The 18,599-nt window shown below is 39.6% G+C and overlaps 3 protein-coding genes across 6 annotated transcripts; 2 read left to right on the top strand and 1 right to left on the bottom strand.

The window, feature by feature from the left end:
* Positions 1-452: 452 nt before the first annotated feature.
* unga (uracil DNA glycosylase a) lies at positions 453-3,857 on the top strand. Of its 2 annotated transcripts, XM_084468011.1 has the most exons (7): positions 453-645; positions 1,017-1,217; positions 1,318-1,413; positions 1,753-1,850; positions 2,157-2,245; positions 2,869-3,047; positions 3,275-3,857. In XM_084468011.1, the coding sequence occupies exons 1-7, from the start codon at positions 544-546 to the stop codon at positions 3,413-3,415; spliced, it is 906 nt and encodes a 301-aa protein (XP_084324137.1). In that variant the 5' UTR covers positions 453-543; the 3' UTR covers positions 3,416-3,857. The 2 variants fall into 2 exon arrangements, with proteins under 2 accessions (XP_084324137.1, XP_084324138.1); XM_084468012.1 differs by lacking the exon at positions 1,017-1,217.
* A 256-nt stretch (positions 3,858-4,113) lies between these two features.
* On the top strand, positions 4,114-8,029 carry pxmp2 (peroxisomal membrane protein 2). Its single transcript, XM_084468816.1, has 5 exons — positions 4,114-4,329; positions 4,707-4,829; positions 4,959-5,121; positions 7,027-7,146; positions 7,608-8,029. The coding sequence occupies exons 1-5, from the start codon at positions 4,220-4,222 to the stop codon at positions 7,674-7,676; spliced, it is 585 nt and encodes a 194-aa protein (XP_084324942.1). The 5' UTR covers positions 4,114-4,219; the 3' UTR covers positions 7,677-8,029.
* A 668-nt stretch (positions 8,030-8,697) lies between these two features.
* Positions 8,698-17,922, bottom strand: suds3 (SDS3 homolog, SIN3A corepressor complex component). Of its 3 annotated transcripts, none has more exons than XM_084468813.1 (12): positions 17,760-17,922; positions 15,789-15,858; positions 15,589-15,644; positions 14,649-14,720; positions 14,490-14,509; positions 13,633-13,789; positions 13,167-13,262; positions 12,777-12,838; positions 12,660-12,681; positions 12,151-12,256; positions 11,473-11,557; positions 8,698-11,001 (listed from the first exon to the last, which is right to left on the bottom strand). In XM_084468813.1, the coding sequence occupies exons 1-12, from the start codon at positions 17,869-17,871 to the stop codon at positions 10,903-10,905; spliced, it is 957 nt and encodes a 318-aa protein (XP_084324939.1). In that variant the 5' UTR covers positions 17,872-17,922; the 3' UTR covers positions 8,698-10,902. The 3 variants fall into 3 exon arrangements, with proteins under 3 accessions (XP_084324939.1, XP_084324941.1, XP_084324940.1); XM_084468815.1 differs by lacking the exon at positions 17,760-17,922 and adding an exon at positions 16,661-16,788; XM_084468814.1 differs by lacking the exon at positions 17,760-17,922 and adding an exon at positions 16,236-16,580.
* Between the last annotated feature and the right edge of the window lie 677 nt (positions 17,923-18,599).

The following is an 18,599-nucleotide window of genomic DNA, read 5'->3' as shown; positions in this document are numbered from 1 at the left end:
GACCCCCCAAAAAACATAATCACAGTTTGAGCAATCAGAGAGGGGCTCGTAACGAAGAAAGGTTTCCCCCCCCTCCCCTTGTTATTAAATGTGCTTAATAAATACACCAGATTTGATTAGCATTTTACAGACCCATACCATGGATAGGCCGTTTAGTACGGTCCACCACCGTTGCTTCTTTCCCCATAAGAAGCCACAATCTATGTTTAATTACGTTGATTTACCTTTGAGCATTTCCTATTATAGGCTACTGTGTAAAATGCTGTTTTGACCAACACCACTTGTACATTAACTTTTGGATCAAGAAAGAAAGACCCATCATCATCATGCCACCACAATGTTGCAGAAAATGTGCTACAGCGACCCCTGGGGTCACACTTTGCGCGGGTAACAGAATACGGTGTAACCCCGGAACCACACTGTTGCGCTCTATTGAGATTGGCGCCTTTGGGATGGTTTTGGATAGTTCTTGTCGTAGACACTAGTTAGCGAAGGGAACGAAACAGCGTTATTGTGCATATCGGCTTCGCCGTACGTTTATAAATGATTGGTCAACAGCATATCAACTCTTTCTTCTCACCAGTTTCAAAAAAGAGAGTTTCAAAGGAACTAGGTGAAACTGAAAAGCATGCCGAAGAAGTTCAGGTGAGCGTGTTTTATTATTATTATTATTATTATTTTTATGTTAAGCATACTTGTTACATTGAGCAGAGTTGTATACTCGATAGTAATACATAAACGTACTACAACATACTTGTCCCACACTCCCATCTAATAGCATTATGTGTTTGAGGGATGAACTGTGTTTCTGCTCTGCCGACATGCGCAGTGTTAAATTGATGTGGTGTTCACAAGCGTCATTGTTGTGACTGATTTGTTGCACGTGGCTGGATCAGTTGGTACAGCCGCTTGCAAATATGTTCAAGTTAGGGTTAGGCCACAGATGTATATCGTCAAATCGGTTCTTACCAGCTGTACTTATTTCCCAAACTATATGTTTTTCTAAATTAATGAAGATAACACCGAAGAAACTGAAGTCCTCAAATGCGGAACAAAAGTCTTCATCGCCACAGCTTTCAGATGAGCAGCTGGTCAGAATGGCCCAAAATAAGAAGGCAGCGCTTGACAAGCTTAGAGCAAAAGAAACGCCTGCAGGCTTCGGAGAGACGTGGAGGAGAGAGCTGGCTGCAGAGTTTGCAAAGCCATACTTTAAACAAGTAACATGGACGACAATAGTCGTACTCTTACCACATTTCTTTGAATCCATAATTGGTAGTGCCAAGCATTAAACAGATATTTTCTCTCTATCTCTGATAGATGATGTCCTTTGTTGCTGATGAGAGGAGCCGTCACACCGTCTACCCACCCGCTGAACATGTGTTCAGTTGGACAGAGATGTGTGACATTCAAGATGCAAGTTAACATTCTGACTGGTTGGGTTTTTATGGTCCATCTATCTGTTGGTTTCGTTGTATCCAAGAAAGTATACAACGCAGCTTTGTTTTGTGTTATAGACCTCTTTCCCATTCATCGTTGGTTTCAGAATACTTTATTAATCTTTGGTGGAATTGTCCCTTATACAATTGCTCTGCCCAAGACAGAACTGACTGTGTAGAAATGTAAAGTTAATTAAATATAAAACCATAATTGAGAAACTGTTGAAATTTGTGTTTTTGAGTTCTGCTAAGGTCCTATGACCAAACCCATAACCATATCCTCACAAATGTACGCATTCTGTGTTTGTATGTACAGGTGAAAGTAGTGATTCTAGGCCAGGACCCTTACCACGGTCCCAAACAAGCACACGGACTCTGTTTTAGTGTGCAACAGCCAGTTCCCCCTCCCCCCAGGTAAATAACACATGCATACATGCATACATACAATTATGAACAGAATTTGAAGAAGTAACAGTATTGACGGAAATGTATTGCAGAGATACGTACTTAAGTTGGCAGCTAGCTTAGCTAAAACTGTCTCGTACCGTCCCGTAGTATCACTTTGCACTTCAAGAGGTGAGTGCTGGCACTGCAGTGTCCAGTCTGCCCTCAGCCCAACATGAGAGGATAGCGCTGCCCAGAGGGCGTATGTTAACCTCTTGTCAATTATGTCAAGAGATGTAACCTATGCTAAACTTAACGTTGTGCTTCCGTTCTCAGTCTTGTGAACATATACAAAGAATTGTGCTCCGACATTGATGGCTTCAAACACCCTGGACATGGAGATCTGACCGGATGGGCAAAACAAGGTACCATTTTTGTTGTACTGTAGTACTGTTAATCTATAACACCAGTTCTGTTTCTCTTTTAATGATCATCTTTTACTGTACAATCTAGAATAATTTAAGAATTTAGAATAATTCAGTTTTTTCTTGAGCTGTATATTTACTGTGAATAAGAGCAAGTCAAATTGTACTGTATTTCTCCTACGGGGGATTAATAATCCCCCGTAAAGTAAGTGTGTGTGTGTGTGTGTGTGTGTGTGTGTGTGTGTGTGTGTGTGTGTGTGTGTGTGTGTGTGTGTGTGTGTGTGTGTGTGTGTGTGTGTGTGTGTGTGTGTGTGTGTGTGTGTGTCCAAGGTTATAGTAAACTGTTTTTTAATGGATCTTGCAACCCCTTATCACTCAGAAGCCATCTGGTTAACCTAGACTGGCGCTTATCTCCCCCTCTACGTGCTGCTCTCTTTGTCTCTCAAACACTCTCTCTTCAGAGTGTGTCCCCCACCATGATTAATTCTCTCCAAGGCTCTATATACAGTCCACTCAAACCACATTGACTCCAACTCCCACTCCCACTGTTCTTGCGGCCCATCCTTGCCCACGCACAGAGCTCCAGAGTGTGTTCACCACCAGGGTTGTGTTTGCTTCCCAAGGGGTGCTGCTGCTCAACGCGGTGCTGACGGTGCGTGCCCACCAGGCCAATTCCCACAAGGACCGGGGCTGGGAGTGCTTCACCGATGCTGTGATCAAGTGGCTGAGCGGCAACCTGGAAGGAGTAGTCTTCCTGTTGTGGGGCTCGTACGCCCATAAGAAGGGAGCGACCATCGACAGGGTGGGCACCTTTTTCATGTATTGATGTTAAGTGATGGCATTTTATTGATTGTGACCTGTGTAAATTATGCAATGTTGCCGTCACAATTGTTCCAAATCTGATGATGTATCTTTTAGAAAGAATAGGTGTTTTATATGTTCTCACTCTAAAGAAATGTAAAGATGGCCCCTCTAGCCTCAGTTATTTACTAAAAATAATGAAAAACAAAATCTACTTCTGACTTCCAGAAACGTCACCATGTCTTGCAAGCTGTTCATCCGTCTCCTTTGTCTGCTCATCGCGGATTCCTTGGTTGTAAGCACTTCTCCAAGGCTAACGAGCTGCTGAAACTATCTGGGAAGGAGCCTATAAACTGGAGAGCACTCTAACTCTTTATACTGCCTTATACTTAGCCTTCTATTGTTATGTTTTAAGATGAACATCACACTATATTTACTACAGTTTTTCAAGTTTAAACCAATCTATAAGCTTTCGTTTGTCTTTTAGAGTGATTTTTGGGCCGTTTTTGGTTGGATTTAGATAGGCTACTTAAAACACTTTGCCACTCTGCCAAGTTGACTAATTTTCAGTCCATATAACCTTCACAACATGAACAAAATTGTTATTTTAAAATTGAATATGTTCTGTACATTAAAGATTTTTTTTATTACCCAGGCTGTTTCATAGATACTAGTATATTAAACTGTTATTAACCTATTTTCCATGATGTCAACTGCATAATTTATTTTGGTTGCAACAAATGTAAATCAAGCCATGCTGTTAAGGGTTAGTACTCTTTCAATTATCATAGAAATGAAATGCATTGGTAGGACAAAGCAACACGATTTCAAGTTGAAATGTTGATAAAATTGGAATAGATTGAAATGGAATCAAAGCCTTGGCTATTCATTATTAACTTATTATTCAATCAGTCTTTATTCCGGACACAACGATGGTCCATAGTAGAAAAATAGATACAAAGACATACATAGAATTATAAATATGTTATGTTATTGATGAGAGAATCGTTTGTTTTTACGTGATGTGGGCGTCACTGGAGTGACGCCATTACGTAGGCCTACATTGATTCGGGAGAACGGAAGAGTTGGCTGCATGCTGCTGTCGCTTATTTTCTTTATCGAACTGCTCTTATTTTGTCAAGTTAGGAATCGCGTCTAGATAAATACCTGACAATGCCTGTAGCCAGTGTACCAATTAGAGAGGCTCGCATCCCTTTTCGGTTGCTTCAGCAATATTTGTTTCTACTGAAGACATATCCAATTCTTACCAAATCTGTAACGAGGTCAGTATTCTACATAATAAGTAATTTATTTGTTAACATTGCATTTAATAGCAAGTGGGTTTCAGCAGCCACACATTTGTTTGTATTATGAAAAGTTAGGCGGAAGTTTCAAACAGTGAGAAACAAAGTGTTCTACAAGCATGACACAATTCGAAATAAATAGGGAATAACATGTTTACTTTTGCAGTTTTTCAGGATGTGACGTTCCATTGTGTACTTAGTGGTTACCAACCTTATGGACCCTTGTTCTGAGGATGTCCGCGTTTAACCAATCATTAGCTGCTTTCACATGTCTGCCTACAAAAAAAAACATAGTAATCTTTTATTGGTAGGCCTATTTCTTCTTTGATTTTATAATTATGCACCTTTATTTTCAGCGGGATACTTTCATCTTTAGGAAACCTTCTTTCTCAATTCCTGGAAGCTAATAAAAACGCCAAAAATGGGAAGCCAATGAAAGAGATTAACAGAGCAGCAGCCACCCGCTACGCAATATTTGGGTAAATTGTCGAAATTTATATTTTTTGCATTTTAATTATTATAAATGAACCCTCCGATGTATGACATTGACAAATGACAAATAGAAAGACAAATCACAGGAAGGACGGACATGTCCCATTTGGTTCCAGGTTGTTTTTAACAGGGCCACTCAGCCACTATTTCTACCAGCTGATGGAGGTGTGGATGCCCACCACAGACCCCTACTTCATTGTCAAGCGTCTTCTACTAGACCGCCTGGTCTTTGCTCCAGTTTTCCTGTTCATCTTCTACCTGGTCATGAACACCCTAGAGGTGGGTAGGCCTACTTGTCCCTGGACTGATGCCAGCTAGTTGGGGGTCATTCTAACCCATGTTGAACGATGAATTATTGACATATTTGTATCCTTTAGACTAGAGAAACATGCTTCCTTGGAAGAGCATTGTTGCAAGTTGCTTCATCTGGCATGGTGGATCTTTCGATCATTGTATTAGCAGAATTATCTTTGTATTGGCTGTATACGATACACTTTATTTGTCTCCAACGGGGAATCTGGATTGGTCACCCCTGCACACAACCTCAAGGAGATTAGTACTTTGCTCAGTACACATATGAGGGATATGAGGGATCTCCTTGTAAGCCCATAATCTTTGGGGTCCCCCAGGGTTCCATTTTGGGGCCACTCCTATTAATTTTATATATAAATGATTTTGTAAATTCCTCCAAAATATTTCATTAAATTATTTTTGCTGACGACACAAATTTGTTCACCTCACACAGGAACCCACTTATTCTACAAGATATAGTACACTCAGAGTTAACCAAAATGGACTCCTGGTTTAAATGTAACAAACTCACTAAATATCAGCAAAACCAATTTCATTATATTCAAATTGAACAAAAAAATTGAAACAAACTAAAAACGCTGATCACTGCCTGATTAAAATTAATGGGCAGGAGATAAAAAGAGTGCATTCCACTAAATTCCTGGGGGTCCTCATTGACGACTCTCAACTTTAAATGTCATATTGACCATCTTGTAAACAAACTGTCCAAGTATGTTGGCTTGTTCTACAAGATCAGACATTTCCTGTCTGCCCTTCTCACTTTGTACAAAACTCTCTTTGAACCACACCTTAACTACTGTAATGTGATATGGTGCAACACCTTCACCAGCCATCTTAAAAAACTTGCATCCTTGCAAAAGAAAGTCATATGGGCTCTGTCCTGGTCAGAGATAAATTCTCCCACCCACCCTCTATTCCACCGCTTTGAGTTACTAAGACTGGCTGAGCTAAATGAATATCATAATGCCTGCCTCATGTTTGAAGTAGTCAATAGGCTGAACTCTAGATTGTGTAGTCTTGTTCCCATCTCCAGCCCCCAGCACTCACACCAAACGAGAATCAAACCACGTATATCGGGAAAATGTCGCCAACGTGTGCGCACCAGTATGAGTGTTGTCTGTAGGGGGCCACAGATCTGGAACAGGATTGATGATGGTCTCAAGGTGTTGTCCTCTATCTCCAACTTTAAAAGACAACTAAAAAATAATTTCCTACTAACCAATATCTAATATAAAACTGTGTTATCATGGACAACTGGGATGTATGTGTATGATTGTATGTGTATGTAATGTTATGTATGTTTTGGTGCGCTCTTGTGTGCATTTACTCATCATCATCTGGTTACAGGTGGTGATGAGTGAATGCATGCAGAGAAATGCACTAATTTATGTTCAATAATGTAACTGGGTATACCATTGTCGGTACCACTACCTTTTCATGAACCTTGGGCCCCCACCTATAAGCTTTTCTAGCTTCCTTGGGGGACCCATTCACTCTACCCAATTGATTCCACCCCAACAGTATTATTGTAATGTTTGAAGTGGTAGTGTGAATAAAAATTCATTCATTCACATAACACTGTTATAAGACACTTAATGTCTGTCTTAAAACTAAAAAAAGTTTAAAAGTCAAAAGTATCAAATTGCATTAGGGGAGGATACCGTATTGAATCTCACTATACTCATTACTACAGAAGCCATTGTATAGTGGATAAATATTCACATAATTTAATGTTTTAACATTTAATTTGATTATAAATATTCATATTTCACTTTCTTGTGTGTTGATGACTTTTTATGCATAATTTGTCCACTAAAAGTTGTAATTTGACTGAATGGCATGTTTTCACTAATTTTTGCTTGGTAATTTCAGTCAAAGGGGTTGGCTGACCTACAAAGTAAATTGGAAGATACTTACTGGACAGCCCTGAAGATGAACTGGAAAGTGTGGACTCCTTTTCAGTTCATCAACATCAACTTTGTACCTGTCCAGGTGTGTATCATCCATCTTTTTTTTACTAATCGTATTGCTTACCTGTGGCTCCTGGAGAAGGAAACATGGGAGCAGTAAATGAATATGAATTACATGATACTTGTTAATGAATGGAAATGTATGTTGAACAATCCAAATGAGGTTTATATAATGTATGATATCAGACAAAAACTGTTATTTACAAATGTACTGCAAATATATCTTTAAAACCTTGTATTTGACAAAACAATAGGACAATTTGTTAACCTCTATAATTCAACTAACTATTTTATTAGATAAAGATAAAATCATACACCACATTGAAAATCATAATCATAAGAATAACATTAAAAGCGTGTCTGAATTCAACCTATCTAAAAATGTATAGACGGTACAAAACAATACATCAAAGACCTCATATAAATATATTTCAATTCCAAAGGTTCTTGATTGCATCTCTCATGTTTCCCTATCTCTTTTAGTTCAGAGTGCTGTTTGCCAATGGGGTGGCCTTGTTTTGGTATGCCTACCTAGCATCTGTCCGGAAATGAAAGCTTGTGACAGGGTTGCTTGGTTAAGCATCTTCTTGTACCATCTTCCATAATGGATATGGAAGAGAAAGAAATGCTTTGCAACACCTGACGCACCAGAGTGGCCAGAGCAGGGGCCTGCTACTACCCGGCTATGACTCGCTGCTACCCGGCTGTCTCCCTGGTCATATAAACAACAGGAGTCAGGTTCAGAAGGTTGATTAATTATGTGATCTGCTGTCTCATTTTCCTCAATGGCAATAATCCAGTACCATAATTAGACTAACATTCAACAAAAAATGTAATAACAAGATAATTTCACAATACCAAATGAGACAAAGAACTAACAAAAATGAAGATAATACACAATAAAATAATACAATAAAAATAAAATAAACTAGAGATCATCATCCAAGCAGAGCATGATTATTCATCATTCATTCATAGATTATAGAAAATTATTCACGTCAGTGTTGGCATTAAGTCAATTAAAATAGTCAAAAAAATATTATTGAGGAACCTATTAGAACCTTCACCACTGTCCGAAATAAGAACACTTCTTAAGGGCTTCTTTGAACAAGTGGTGAGATGATATGAATACAATATTTACAGGTAGATCATTCTAATCAGAGGGAGCTTTGAACATAAAAGGCTTTCTTAGCTATTGATTTGGAAACCGCAGGAACGGATCGAGTGTCTCAATTGACTGCGTCTGACGTCACCAAATATGTCACTTTGCGGTTCTGAATTGCCTTGTGCTGTTTGTTTTTTGAAATCACTTTGTTAACTGGAGTGCTAGTTTATTTTCCGGAGAACGTCCAAGTCTTGTCAAATTAGTCAGCTAACCAAACATCTACAAACGGATATGGACTGTCGATAGAAATTAAAGAAATTATCTTGTAAATGGTGATAACTTTTTTTTATATCGGGTCACAGAAAAGTAAGGCCACACTTTTATACCAACATCTGGAAGTGAAGCACCATCGTTTTGAACACAAGACGTTTAAGGTCAGAAACACATGATGGTTAAAAAAAAGTGATAAGCTAGCCCTGAAAAGCATTTTCCGACATATTCAGTGTTGACCGTAATTATGGGGGTGCGGGTTGGCGCGTGTTTTTTTTTTTTTTGCCGTGAGAAATTGGATGTGTGGCGTGTGCGCGTGTGTAAACAGGCAAAAACGTGTGTCACACGGTGAAACCGTGAGAGTTGGCAGCTCTGGTGTGTGTGAGAGAGTATGATAGTGAATGAGCGAGTATGGTAGTGTTGAGAGAAGTTAAGCATGTGCTATGGTCTAAACGGCCTCTCATACCATCCTAGACCTTTAACGTCACAACAACATGATCCTAGACCTATAACATAAGAACCACACAATTCAAGAACTATAAAGTCACAACCATGTGGTTCTAGACCTATTACAAACCAATCATAGACCTATGATGTCACAACCACACAATCTATACAGTCGCAGTAAAACATCCCCCAAATTCACTAATGTTCCTGGGACCAATCAGAACAGCCTTGGTGTGAGGAAACAGACAGAGGATCAACCCAATCCATTATGTAGTCAGTTAAAATACAGCACAATCACCTGTCAGCCCGCAGGCAAATACTTTTATTTATTTAAGCCACTCCTTTAGTACACTGGAAAAGAGAGGGATTGCTTTATCATGCGTTGGACTAATGTTGTTCCAATGTCTTCTCAGAAACCCATATTTAAGTGTTTTACCAATGTATGTTGTTTAAATGGAAATCATTTTTCAATTAGATTCCAAAACAACCCATTAGAAATGGATAAGAAAAAACTTGAGATGTAGAAATATAATTTATTCAATTATGCAAATTAAAGTTGAAGTTCACCTCACACCATGTTGAACACTGGTGAACGAGCCATGTTTAGAGGTCGCCTGTGTTGATCTCTTGATTCTGTCTCACAAGGTGGAGCCCGGACTGTTGACATGTACACAAAACGGTTTCCCATAATTCCGTACAACATAATTTTAACTGTTTCTCACAGAAATATGTAGGATGAACATTACAATGCACTCTTGAGATTGTCCCAGACAATGAAAGCTGCTATTTAAACACAACGTGTAATGAATACAATTAAGGGGTACAGGTCTCCAGAATACAGTAATGCAGCAGAAAATATTCTGGGTTCTGGCTAATTCTTAGCTGCTCATTAATGACATGTAGCTAAAAATCATAATTGTAAGTCACTTAGGATAAACATGCTCCCCATTAATAATCATTAGTATTAATGGCAACAGAAGTTCAAAACCGATGGACACATTCCCCTGCAAATATTCTGACAGAATTGTTCTTGGATGGGGATGTTATATCTGTAGTCAATGCTCATCGATAGTGATTTCATTAAAGTTATCAATATATCATGTCCTATAACTGAAATTTTGTAACACTCTGTTGCACAGTGGACAGAAGACTGCTACCGAGTTTTTGGAATTCTGAAAGAAAGTCTCCTGCTACTACCTAGGAGTGGCTCAATCGTGTTTTATCCAAAAAAGAAAAGAGTATATAGAACGCAAAAAAGAAAAACAGAACAGTTTTAATCCAAGGGCAACACTTGCAATCAATATACAACCGGATGCATCCTACAAACACAGCTATTAGTTAAATCTGATGTTTGACATGAATGCAATGACAAATACACAAAATAATCCTTACAAAGTTTGACAACCAAATTAAATGTTTCCAATAATATCAAAAATATATTTACGATAACAGAAAGAAAACATAACCTTGGGTGGCTACATCGCCAGCACCCAACTCAATCTGGTACAGCCCCCCACGTCCGTGAGTGCACTTTTGTTGTCTTGTTATTATTTTAGGTACGGAGCCAAACCGCAGGAGAAAACTTGCTTTGTTGCAGAAGAGCACTGCAGCGACGGCTGTATGGGTTTGAGGAGCTGGACAGAGCAGAGATCTTCGTGGAGCACAAGGACAGGACCACAGCGCAAGGTACAAACCAGTAGTAGTCACAACGGGACGTTGGCCCTGCCCACAGTACGTTAAAAGACATGGAGGAGAAATGGAGCGTAGTACATTCCATTTTTCGTTTATCAAAGTCATTCTCTAATGGGAATTGGAGCGATGAATGTGACCCATGGAGTCTGCTCATTGAAAAGGTACAGCCAAAAGGAGAGAGAAAGTGAGTAAGTGAGTCTGGGGGGGGGGGGGGGGTCAATGCACAAGTGGAGAGATGAGTTGGAGGGTTGAAGGGGGGGGGGTTCACGCGGCCGACCGTCGCCGGATCACAAAGGCTCCTCGTTGTAACTGTCCCAGGTATATCCTCATCTTGGTGCTGTCGCTGGTCTTCCGCACCCAGATCTAGAGGAGAAGCAACAGTAGCTGTGAGACACCTTCTTTCCCTGTGGGTCTGACAACACAAAGAGCACTCAAAACACACCAGAATTGTTGATGCTTTCATATGTATACATACATTTAATGAAAGCATGCTTTTTCGATGCTTTAGTTAAAGAAAGCATCACCTATTCCAATGTGCTCTGATTGTTCTGAGTTGGGTTGGTTGGGTCACACTGAGATTGTCTTTTGGGTCCCAAGATGAAAAAGTTGAAGAAGCCCTGGTTTGTGAACCCATTTCCCAACAGGGATTCATACCAATTCAGATACTCGTTGGATAATCAAATACTCCTACATGTACCTGACAATTATTAAGCAGAGGCTTTTACCCAAAGTGACTTACACCAAGTGTAATCAACAATGATGAAAGAGTGCAAGAATCATTGTAGTACATAGAAATTCATATAACTTATGAAATAATTAAGAAATGGAGCCTGCCTCATTGGTTCCCACAGAGCAGATGACACAGCTGATCTTGGTGTTGTCCTTGGACTCCAGGTAGATAGCCTGGCTCTTATGGTACCTGCAAGAGTGGATCATACACAAGCATGAACACACATTTATCATGGAGAACAGTAATAAGGTTGTTATTTAGTCAGCAAAAATAAAATATATTTCTTAAAGATATATTATAAAAATGTGTTAGGTCGCCAAGAAATGCAATTTAAAAAAAACTTGAAAAATAACGAAATTATATGTATTTATATCCTTTTTTAAATATTTTTTTATCGTCCATACATTGTTCTCAAAAGGTAGTATAGCTTTCTACAAGACTTTCCCAACCTACAACAAGCCTGTGTTATGATACATTACCTTTAATTTATTAATGTTTAGAGCCACTTTAAGTGCCGACCCTCCCCTCCTCAAGTCTATGCACTTGGGTGACATTTTAGAAACAAAAAGGCTACAAGCGAGCTTGCAATGTCTTCCCTAAACCTTCCAAACAAAAGCATCCATCAAGCTGATGCAGGCAGTTGTTTCAACTGGCAGCATTAGAATACCTATAGGGCCATCTAGTGGCCAGTATACATTCTACAACTCTGGAATGCCTGCGGGACACAGCAGAAAACAATGAAGCAACATTTGGCAACAAGTATGAAAGCGGCAGGAACAGACCATCTTTTGTCGTAGTAGAGCTTCCCTTCCTCTATGCGGGCCTCATAGCGCTGGGAGGGGATCTCCACGGGGGTGGTGGGGAGGTGCTCTGGAGACGAGGGAGATACTGGGGGAGCACATTTACAATCAACTCATCTCTGTGTATTACGGTCACATTTTGGATTGACATGATATAATATATGGAACGGGTTGATCATGTTTGAGTATTAATGTATGGCCATGAAATTAAGTATTTGGCATTTCAACAAGATATTTCATAAAATAATGTAATGTAAACACCATTATATTTCAAATATGGGGTTTTAAATATACCAACATAAAATATCTGATGTATCCCATCATCATGTATTGAAGTTGTCTTTAGAAAACATTGTTATTATACAATTCATTGTAGTTATTGTCCTTGGTAATCCCATATTCCCCAGCCCTATGAACTACTATGAATGGAACAGGATAAACAAAAGTTACAATATGACATGACATTCTGTCATTATTTTATAACAACATACCTGGGCGTTTTGGTGATTTCAGCTGTAAAGAGACCATATTGAAAAAATTATAACAAAAACCGAAGCAAAATATATATTTATATGTTGGCTCTTTAGAAAGTGACATGACAGAATTACCTTGTTCAGCATTCTCAGATCCTCCATGATCTGTTCGTCTGTTAGCAAATAATTTAACTGAGGTGTGCCGAGTTAGGGAAAGTGTAGCATTTATACATTCATGACAGGCACATCTTTCTAATAAAAAAAGACAACAGGTACAGTGCCTAGCACATTTCCAGTTAGGTACTTCGATGTGGCTCATAAACTTGACTGAGTATGCATTGCAAATACAAATGTATTGAGAAAATAAAAAAAATTAATAACTGGCATAATAAATAAAACAGTCTTTATGAGCCACTACCATAAGAAGCAACAATACACAGAGCAAAAGTAGAGACTTAACGTGCCATTATCCTAGGAAAAAACATACACGCCGAGACTTTCTCCTTAAAAAAGAAAAAAGGATATCAGGAGCAGGTTTCCTGCGTTTGTCTGGAATGGGGACCGGATCATTAGGTCTTCTCCTCAGTTTTCTGGTCATAGCGGGTTTCACCTCCATAGAATCTGAAATATCAGATTTATGAAATGACATATTCCAGTTATGGGTTTGTCAGTTAATAAAAGGGTTAGGGTATATAAAAATGTCCTAATACAGTCTACAGCCCTTTCCACTAATGAATGACACCTTAATGATAGCCATGATTACGTTCGTAGTTGGAGGCTTCAATTGGTTAACATCAAAGAGCAGAAGTAATTTCACTCTGAGCACAGTTAATACTGCCAACAACAAGATCAAAACAATTTTAAGAAAGTGATCCTTCAGATCTTTTTAGGGCCAGAACGGAAAAAGGAGGACATCAGGAACACAGCCTCTCTGATCTCTCCATATCACAGACCCTGGGATGGCATACATGTGCTGCAGCTGTCCGCTTACCTCCCGTGAGCTCCATTGTCACTTTCTCGTTCTCAATCATCTTCTTCTTCTCTTCCAGTTCTGCGATGAGGTTCTCCTTCAGCTCCACCTTCTTGTCGTCAAACTCCTTCACCGCAGCCTTTTTCTCTTTGATGTAGTTCCGCTCCACCTGTTCGGTCTTCAGGGCAGAGGTTCACATTGTCCCACACAAGGTTAGGATTAAATTCCATCTTCTCATTGAGTGACTTGACCAAAAATGTGGTCCAACCAGTAGCACCAGTACGGTACATTATAAAAGATTCAAGCTGCTGAGGATGAAAAACTGCTGACCAATATAATGCATCTGTTAAATCCTAGATAAATACTGTAGAATCATTCTGCAGGATAAGGAGAATGGTCAATGGGGAGGTTGGGTAGAGTGCATGTTTGTTTACAAGATTGCTTTTATGCTTTTTTTCCTTTCCTCTGGTTGCCACAAATGAATCAATGCAGCGGTCAGAATTATATAGTTCATATAGTCTATGGAATTGTACACTATTCCCAGACAGTTTGGGAGTTTAACAATTACAAAATGGTATTGACAAAACATCAGTAATTTGAAATATATTCCTATACTCTTTGATGCAAAAACATTTAGTTCCCTGAGGAAAGCTGAATATTTCACTTGCCTATACACTAGTCACATCTTAATAGGAGGAAAAAGTGGTCACCATGACTCAACATAAATTGTCTTCAAAGCTAATTCTATCGGTGAATCTAAGCATTACTGATACATGGGCCCCCATTATTATACAGTTTTCAATTAAGCAAATCTAGAATTTGCTAAAACATCTGAGGTATGTGAAATTCAGGAGTCTTCTACAGATGATAATAGTTACCTCAAGCTGGAGGAAAAGATCTGCAGGGACAGAGCAATACAAGACACTTTTGTTAATGAACATTGGCAGTACACACAGACAAATTCATGTATAATTTAAATCATCCTAGTTTACAGACAGGAATACGAGAGAATGTTTTCTTAAAAGAAAACATCTTGCCTGCATTGCGGAGCCTTTCTTTGTACTGCTGGTCCAGCTTTTTCATTCTCTTCTGGTACTCCTGCAGTGTCCCTAAAAAAACAGCACTTCCACTTACTACAACAAACAACACATTTAACTCCAAGAGTGTCAGAAGGAAGAAGAAGCTGTGGTCAGAAAACAAAAAACCGACAACCCAGCATCTATACTTTTTTATATGTACGCGTCAACGGTCACATTCTTATGCTGCCTATCAGTAAGCACCATATTAAACAAATGTTGGCTGCTGTCCATTTCATGTTAGAAGTCTATCGACTTCTTAGACTCAAGTCTTCTTTGTTTGTTTTTTAATTAAGGTAGCTTATCAACTGTTAACACACTTGTGTGATTTCTTCATGACAAGAAACGACAGTGTCCACTTATAAGACGGCCAGGCTAATATAGACTTTTGTTAGGGCACTATGGTTCTTATAACATAACAACTATGGATTAAATTATGTCATTGCTGCGTTTGTCTTGTTTTACCTCAATGCGTGTCATGAATCCAATTATATTCAGCTCAGTTAAATTGGGAAATTATTATTTTAAAATCATATCGCAGATTCCTCTCATATATGGTACTAGCTTTCACTGAACATGTTTTTGACACACATAAATAATTTACATCCTCAACGTATACACTGAGTAATCTAAATAAATGGCTAATGGATAGGCTTAGTGTGTTAGGTTGAATTAGCAAATTTTGCACTTACAAGCAACTGAGATAAGCATTATAAGGCTCTACTCTGTAGAACGTTAGAACATCTGCAACCACAGAGGTATTTGCCTAGGTTAACACAATATATCAAAAGACCAATCATGACGACTTCAATTTTTAAAGAACACATATGACACTCATACCAGCAAAACTCTCCTTTCCTGTTGGCCACTATAAGCAGCAAAAAAACAACCCAGAAATTACCTTCTTGTAATTGCTGTAACTGTCTTTTTAGGGAGGCCAGTTTATCTTGGTACATCCTGTAAGATAATGAAAGAACGAACTTGAATCATCATTCCACTGAGTAAGTGAGATACAGATATGTACTTTGTCCTCCTCTGGGGATAAATTAAGAAATGTATTGTTCCATCTCTTTATTTAACTCATAATGGGTCAAAACTCACTGCTCTTTAATTTCCACATAATCATCATCGTCATGCTTGGCGAGGTCGGTTTCACTGGCATCCTCTGTGTCTGAAAGGTTTTGGAACACAGACACACTGAATAAACAAGAGGACTACACTTGATGTTGCAAATATAATGACGCATTCATCCATAATATAACTTCCATTCCAACCCCCTCCTAGCAATTCACACCCGAACATGTGCTCGCCAACAGGTTAATAGAGGGACCAGACCCACAGCGAGTATGTTGGGTAGGTGGCAAAGAAAAGCCGTGGATCAGATAACATGCGTGGCATGGGCAGGCTAATGGTGACGTACTGGTGCCTCGGACCGGTGGCTAACCTCACAAAATGAGGCAGTGAAATAACCCACATTTTGCATTAAGACAAGCAAATGCTGAAAGTACAATTTGACACGATCCTCTTAAACCGTAAACCTGACATTACTGTTATTGTGGCGGTCGTCCCCTTCGGCTTTAACTTGGATGTCAAGCGTCTGCTGCATGGCGGAACTACTGACGGTCCTTCCAACTGGTCCGTGTCTACTTCACCCCGTCACAGCGACTGCTTGAGCTAACTTAGCATCGGAGCCTCGGCGTCGCAATGTAGGGACCAAAAAAAAACTTGCCATTCAAGTTCGGCTGCAGCCGCAAAGCTAATGCTAACTCTGAGAGACGACAGAGAATAAAACGGGTTCAGGCTTCGTGTCAGCCTGACCCGGTAGCTGTGATCCGATAGCGTCGACGCGTTAGCTTCAGTTAGCGCATCGCCATGTTAACAGACGAGCCGGGCGCTGTTATTATCCGTTTGAAAGCCCGGTCAACCACAGCTGCGCCGGTGGCTCTGGGAAGACGGGGAGGAAAATGTCAAACCTTTCAGCGTTGTCATCCTGTGTTTTCTGTCCTTTACCCTTCCACTCCCAGGTCGGGTCTAGTGTACTGGTTGGAAGGGCAGAGCTGGACCAACACACCGCAGGGCTCGGTGACCTGTCAGTGTTCGCTGTTAACGTTACGTCGTAACCAGCCGGTACCTCAGTACTATGGTTAGTTACTAACAGTATTGTACAGTCTACGGGTTACCATGGAGACTGGTTAGTTGCTAGTATAAAACCTGTAGGTACTACGGGGGGGAAGTCTATAGGTACTATGGGGGACTTGTTAGTTGCTAGAATAAAACAGTTTACTCGTTACTATGGGGAACTGGTTAGTAACTGGTATTAAACAGGCTACCGGTTACTATGGGGGTTATAAACTAAACTAGGTTATAAACTAGGGTTACTATGTCACCGCTTAGTTGCTAGTATAAAACTGTACGGGTCACTATTGAGGACTGGTGAGTTACTAGTATTAAACTGTGAACGGGTTACTTTGGAGGACTTGTTAGTTGCGGGGGGGGGGGGGGGGGGTTACGGGGGACTAGGTAGTTAGTAGTATAAGACAGCGTACAGTTACGTGGGGGACTGCCTAGTTGCTAGTCTAAAACCGTCTACGGGTTACAAACGGGGACTGGTTAGTTACGTACAAGAGTGAAAGGTTCTCCCTCCACATTGCCCATTGTAAGACAAAGAGGTGGTGCAAATACCTTGTTTTACTATAGGGTATATATTCACGACACACGTTTTTATACAAGAACGGAAGCTATTCCACGCGGTGGAAGTCGGACCAGAGGTGCTGCCTTTAGGGCGAACATTAAGACAGCTACATGTAAGGCTAACAGGAGGTGTTATATTTGTCTCCCAGACAGCTACCTGTAGGGCTAACTTGCTCCCAGAAATGGCATTATTAAGCACCACACGGAGCCTTTCTGAATGTACATCGCTAGAAGCACACATTGTAAACTATTTTATTAATTTAACATTTGATTGCTGTGATCCAACGCTATATTAGGTGAACGGTGCTCCAGATACATCTGGACATCCCCAGCAAGTAGACCGAGCCAGGCTGGTGTTTACTCTGTTCTCTTTTCCTTTACCTTCTTCTGAGTCTCTTCCTCTGAAGCTCCTATCATCCTCCTCCTCCACACTGTCGAGTTCCTCTTCATCGTTATAATAGTCTACCATGGGTGATAGCAAAGTTGAAGCCATTTGTTTGCTTGTGAGATGTAAACAAATGCAAAAACCCAAACAATCGATTTGTGTTTTGCAGCTTGGAACAGCGCCTACAATTTCTAGGACCACCGATAACAAAGCTGCCCGTCGATTTGCCTGGATAAATTGTTAATGTTAACAACGTTAAAGATAACAATTCTCTGATGCATATTGAATTTTTGGAAGTATTGTAGAATCTATTTTTTATTTTATACAACATTACAGTTTATTTTTTTATATTAAGTAGGAGTTTTATTTGAAATCTCTACAGGCATATATTTGATAACCACATAAACTCTGGCCTATTTCTTTGTGTTTTTGAATCAACCTAAAGGAAAAAAAAAATCAGATTAATTTACAACGAATGTATCGTAATGCTTACATGACGAGGCCTATGTATGGTCTATCGTTAAATCAATCCCATCATATTTATTACTATATGTATATCAATTGTAAAGTTTCTGATTTAATTTAACCCTAAAGTGACTTATATGATTAGTAAGTAGGCATGACATTTTTTTGCTATTCTGACTGGTAGGTGAAATCTAGAGCTCCTGATAACGCTTTTATTTAGTCCATTATATCCATCATGTAGGCCTAGGAACAGGACAGCCGACCCCCATCCCTGTCGTCCGGGCTGAACTGGACATTGAAATTGAAAGGAGGACATTTAAACTTGGAGAGCATCAGTTATTGCCAAACCATGGTTTGTATTAGTTTATAAA

The sequence above is a fragment of the Micromesistius poutassou genome (assembly GCF_964030765.1).
Source record: "Micromesistius poutassou genome assembly, chromosome: 5".
In the NCBI taxonomy this organism is placed as follows: Eukaryota; Metazoa; Chordata; class Actinopteri; order Gadiformes; family Gadidae; genus Micromesistius; species Micromesistius poutassou.
Note: the sequence above shows the minus strand (reverse complement) of the source record. Positions and strands in the feature narration are given on the sequence as shown.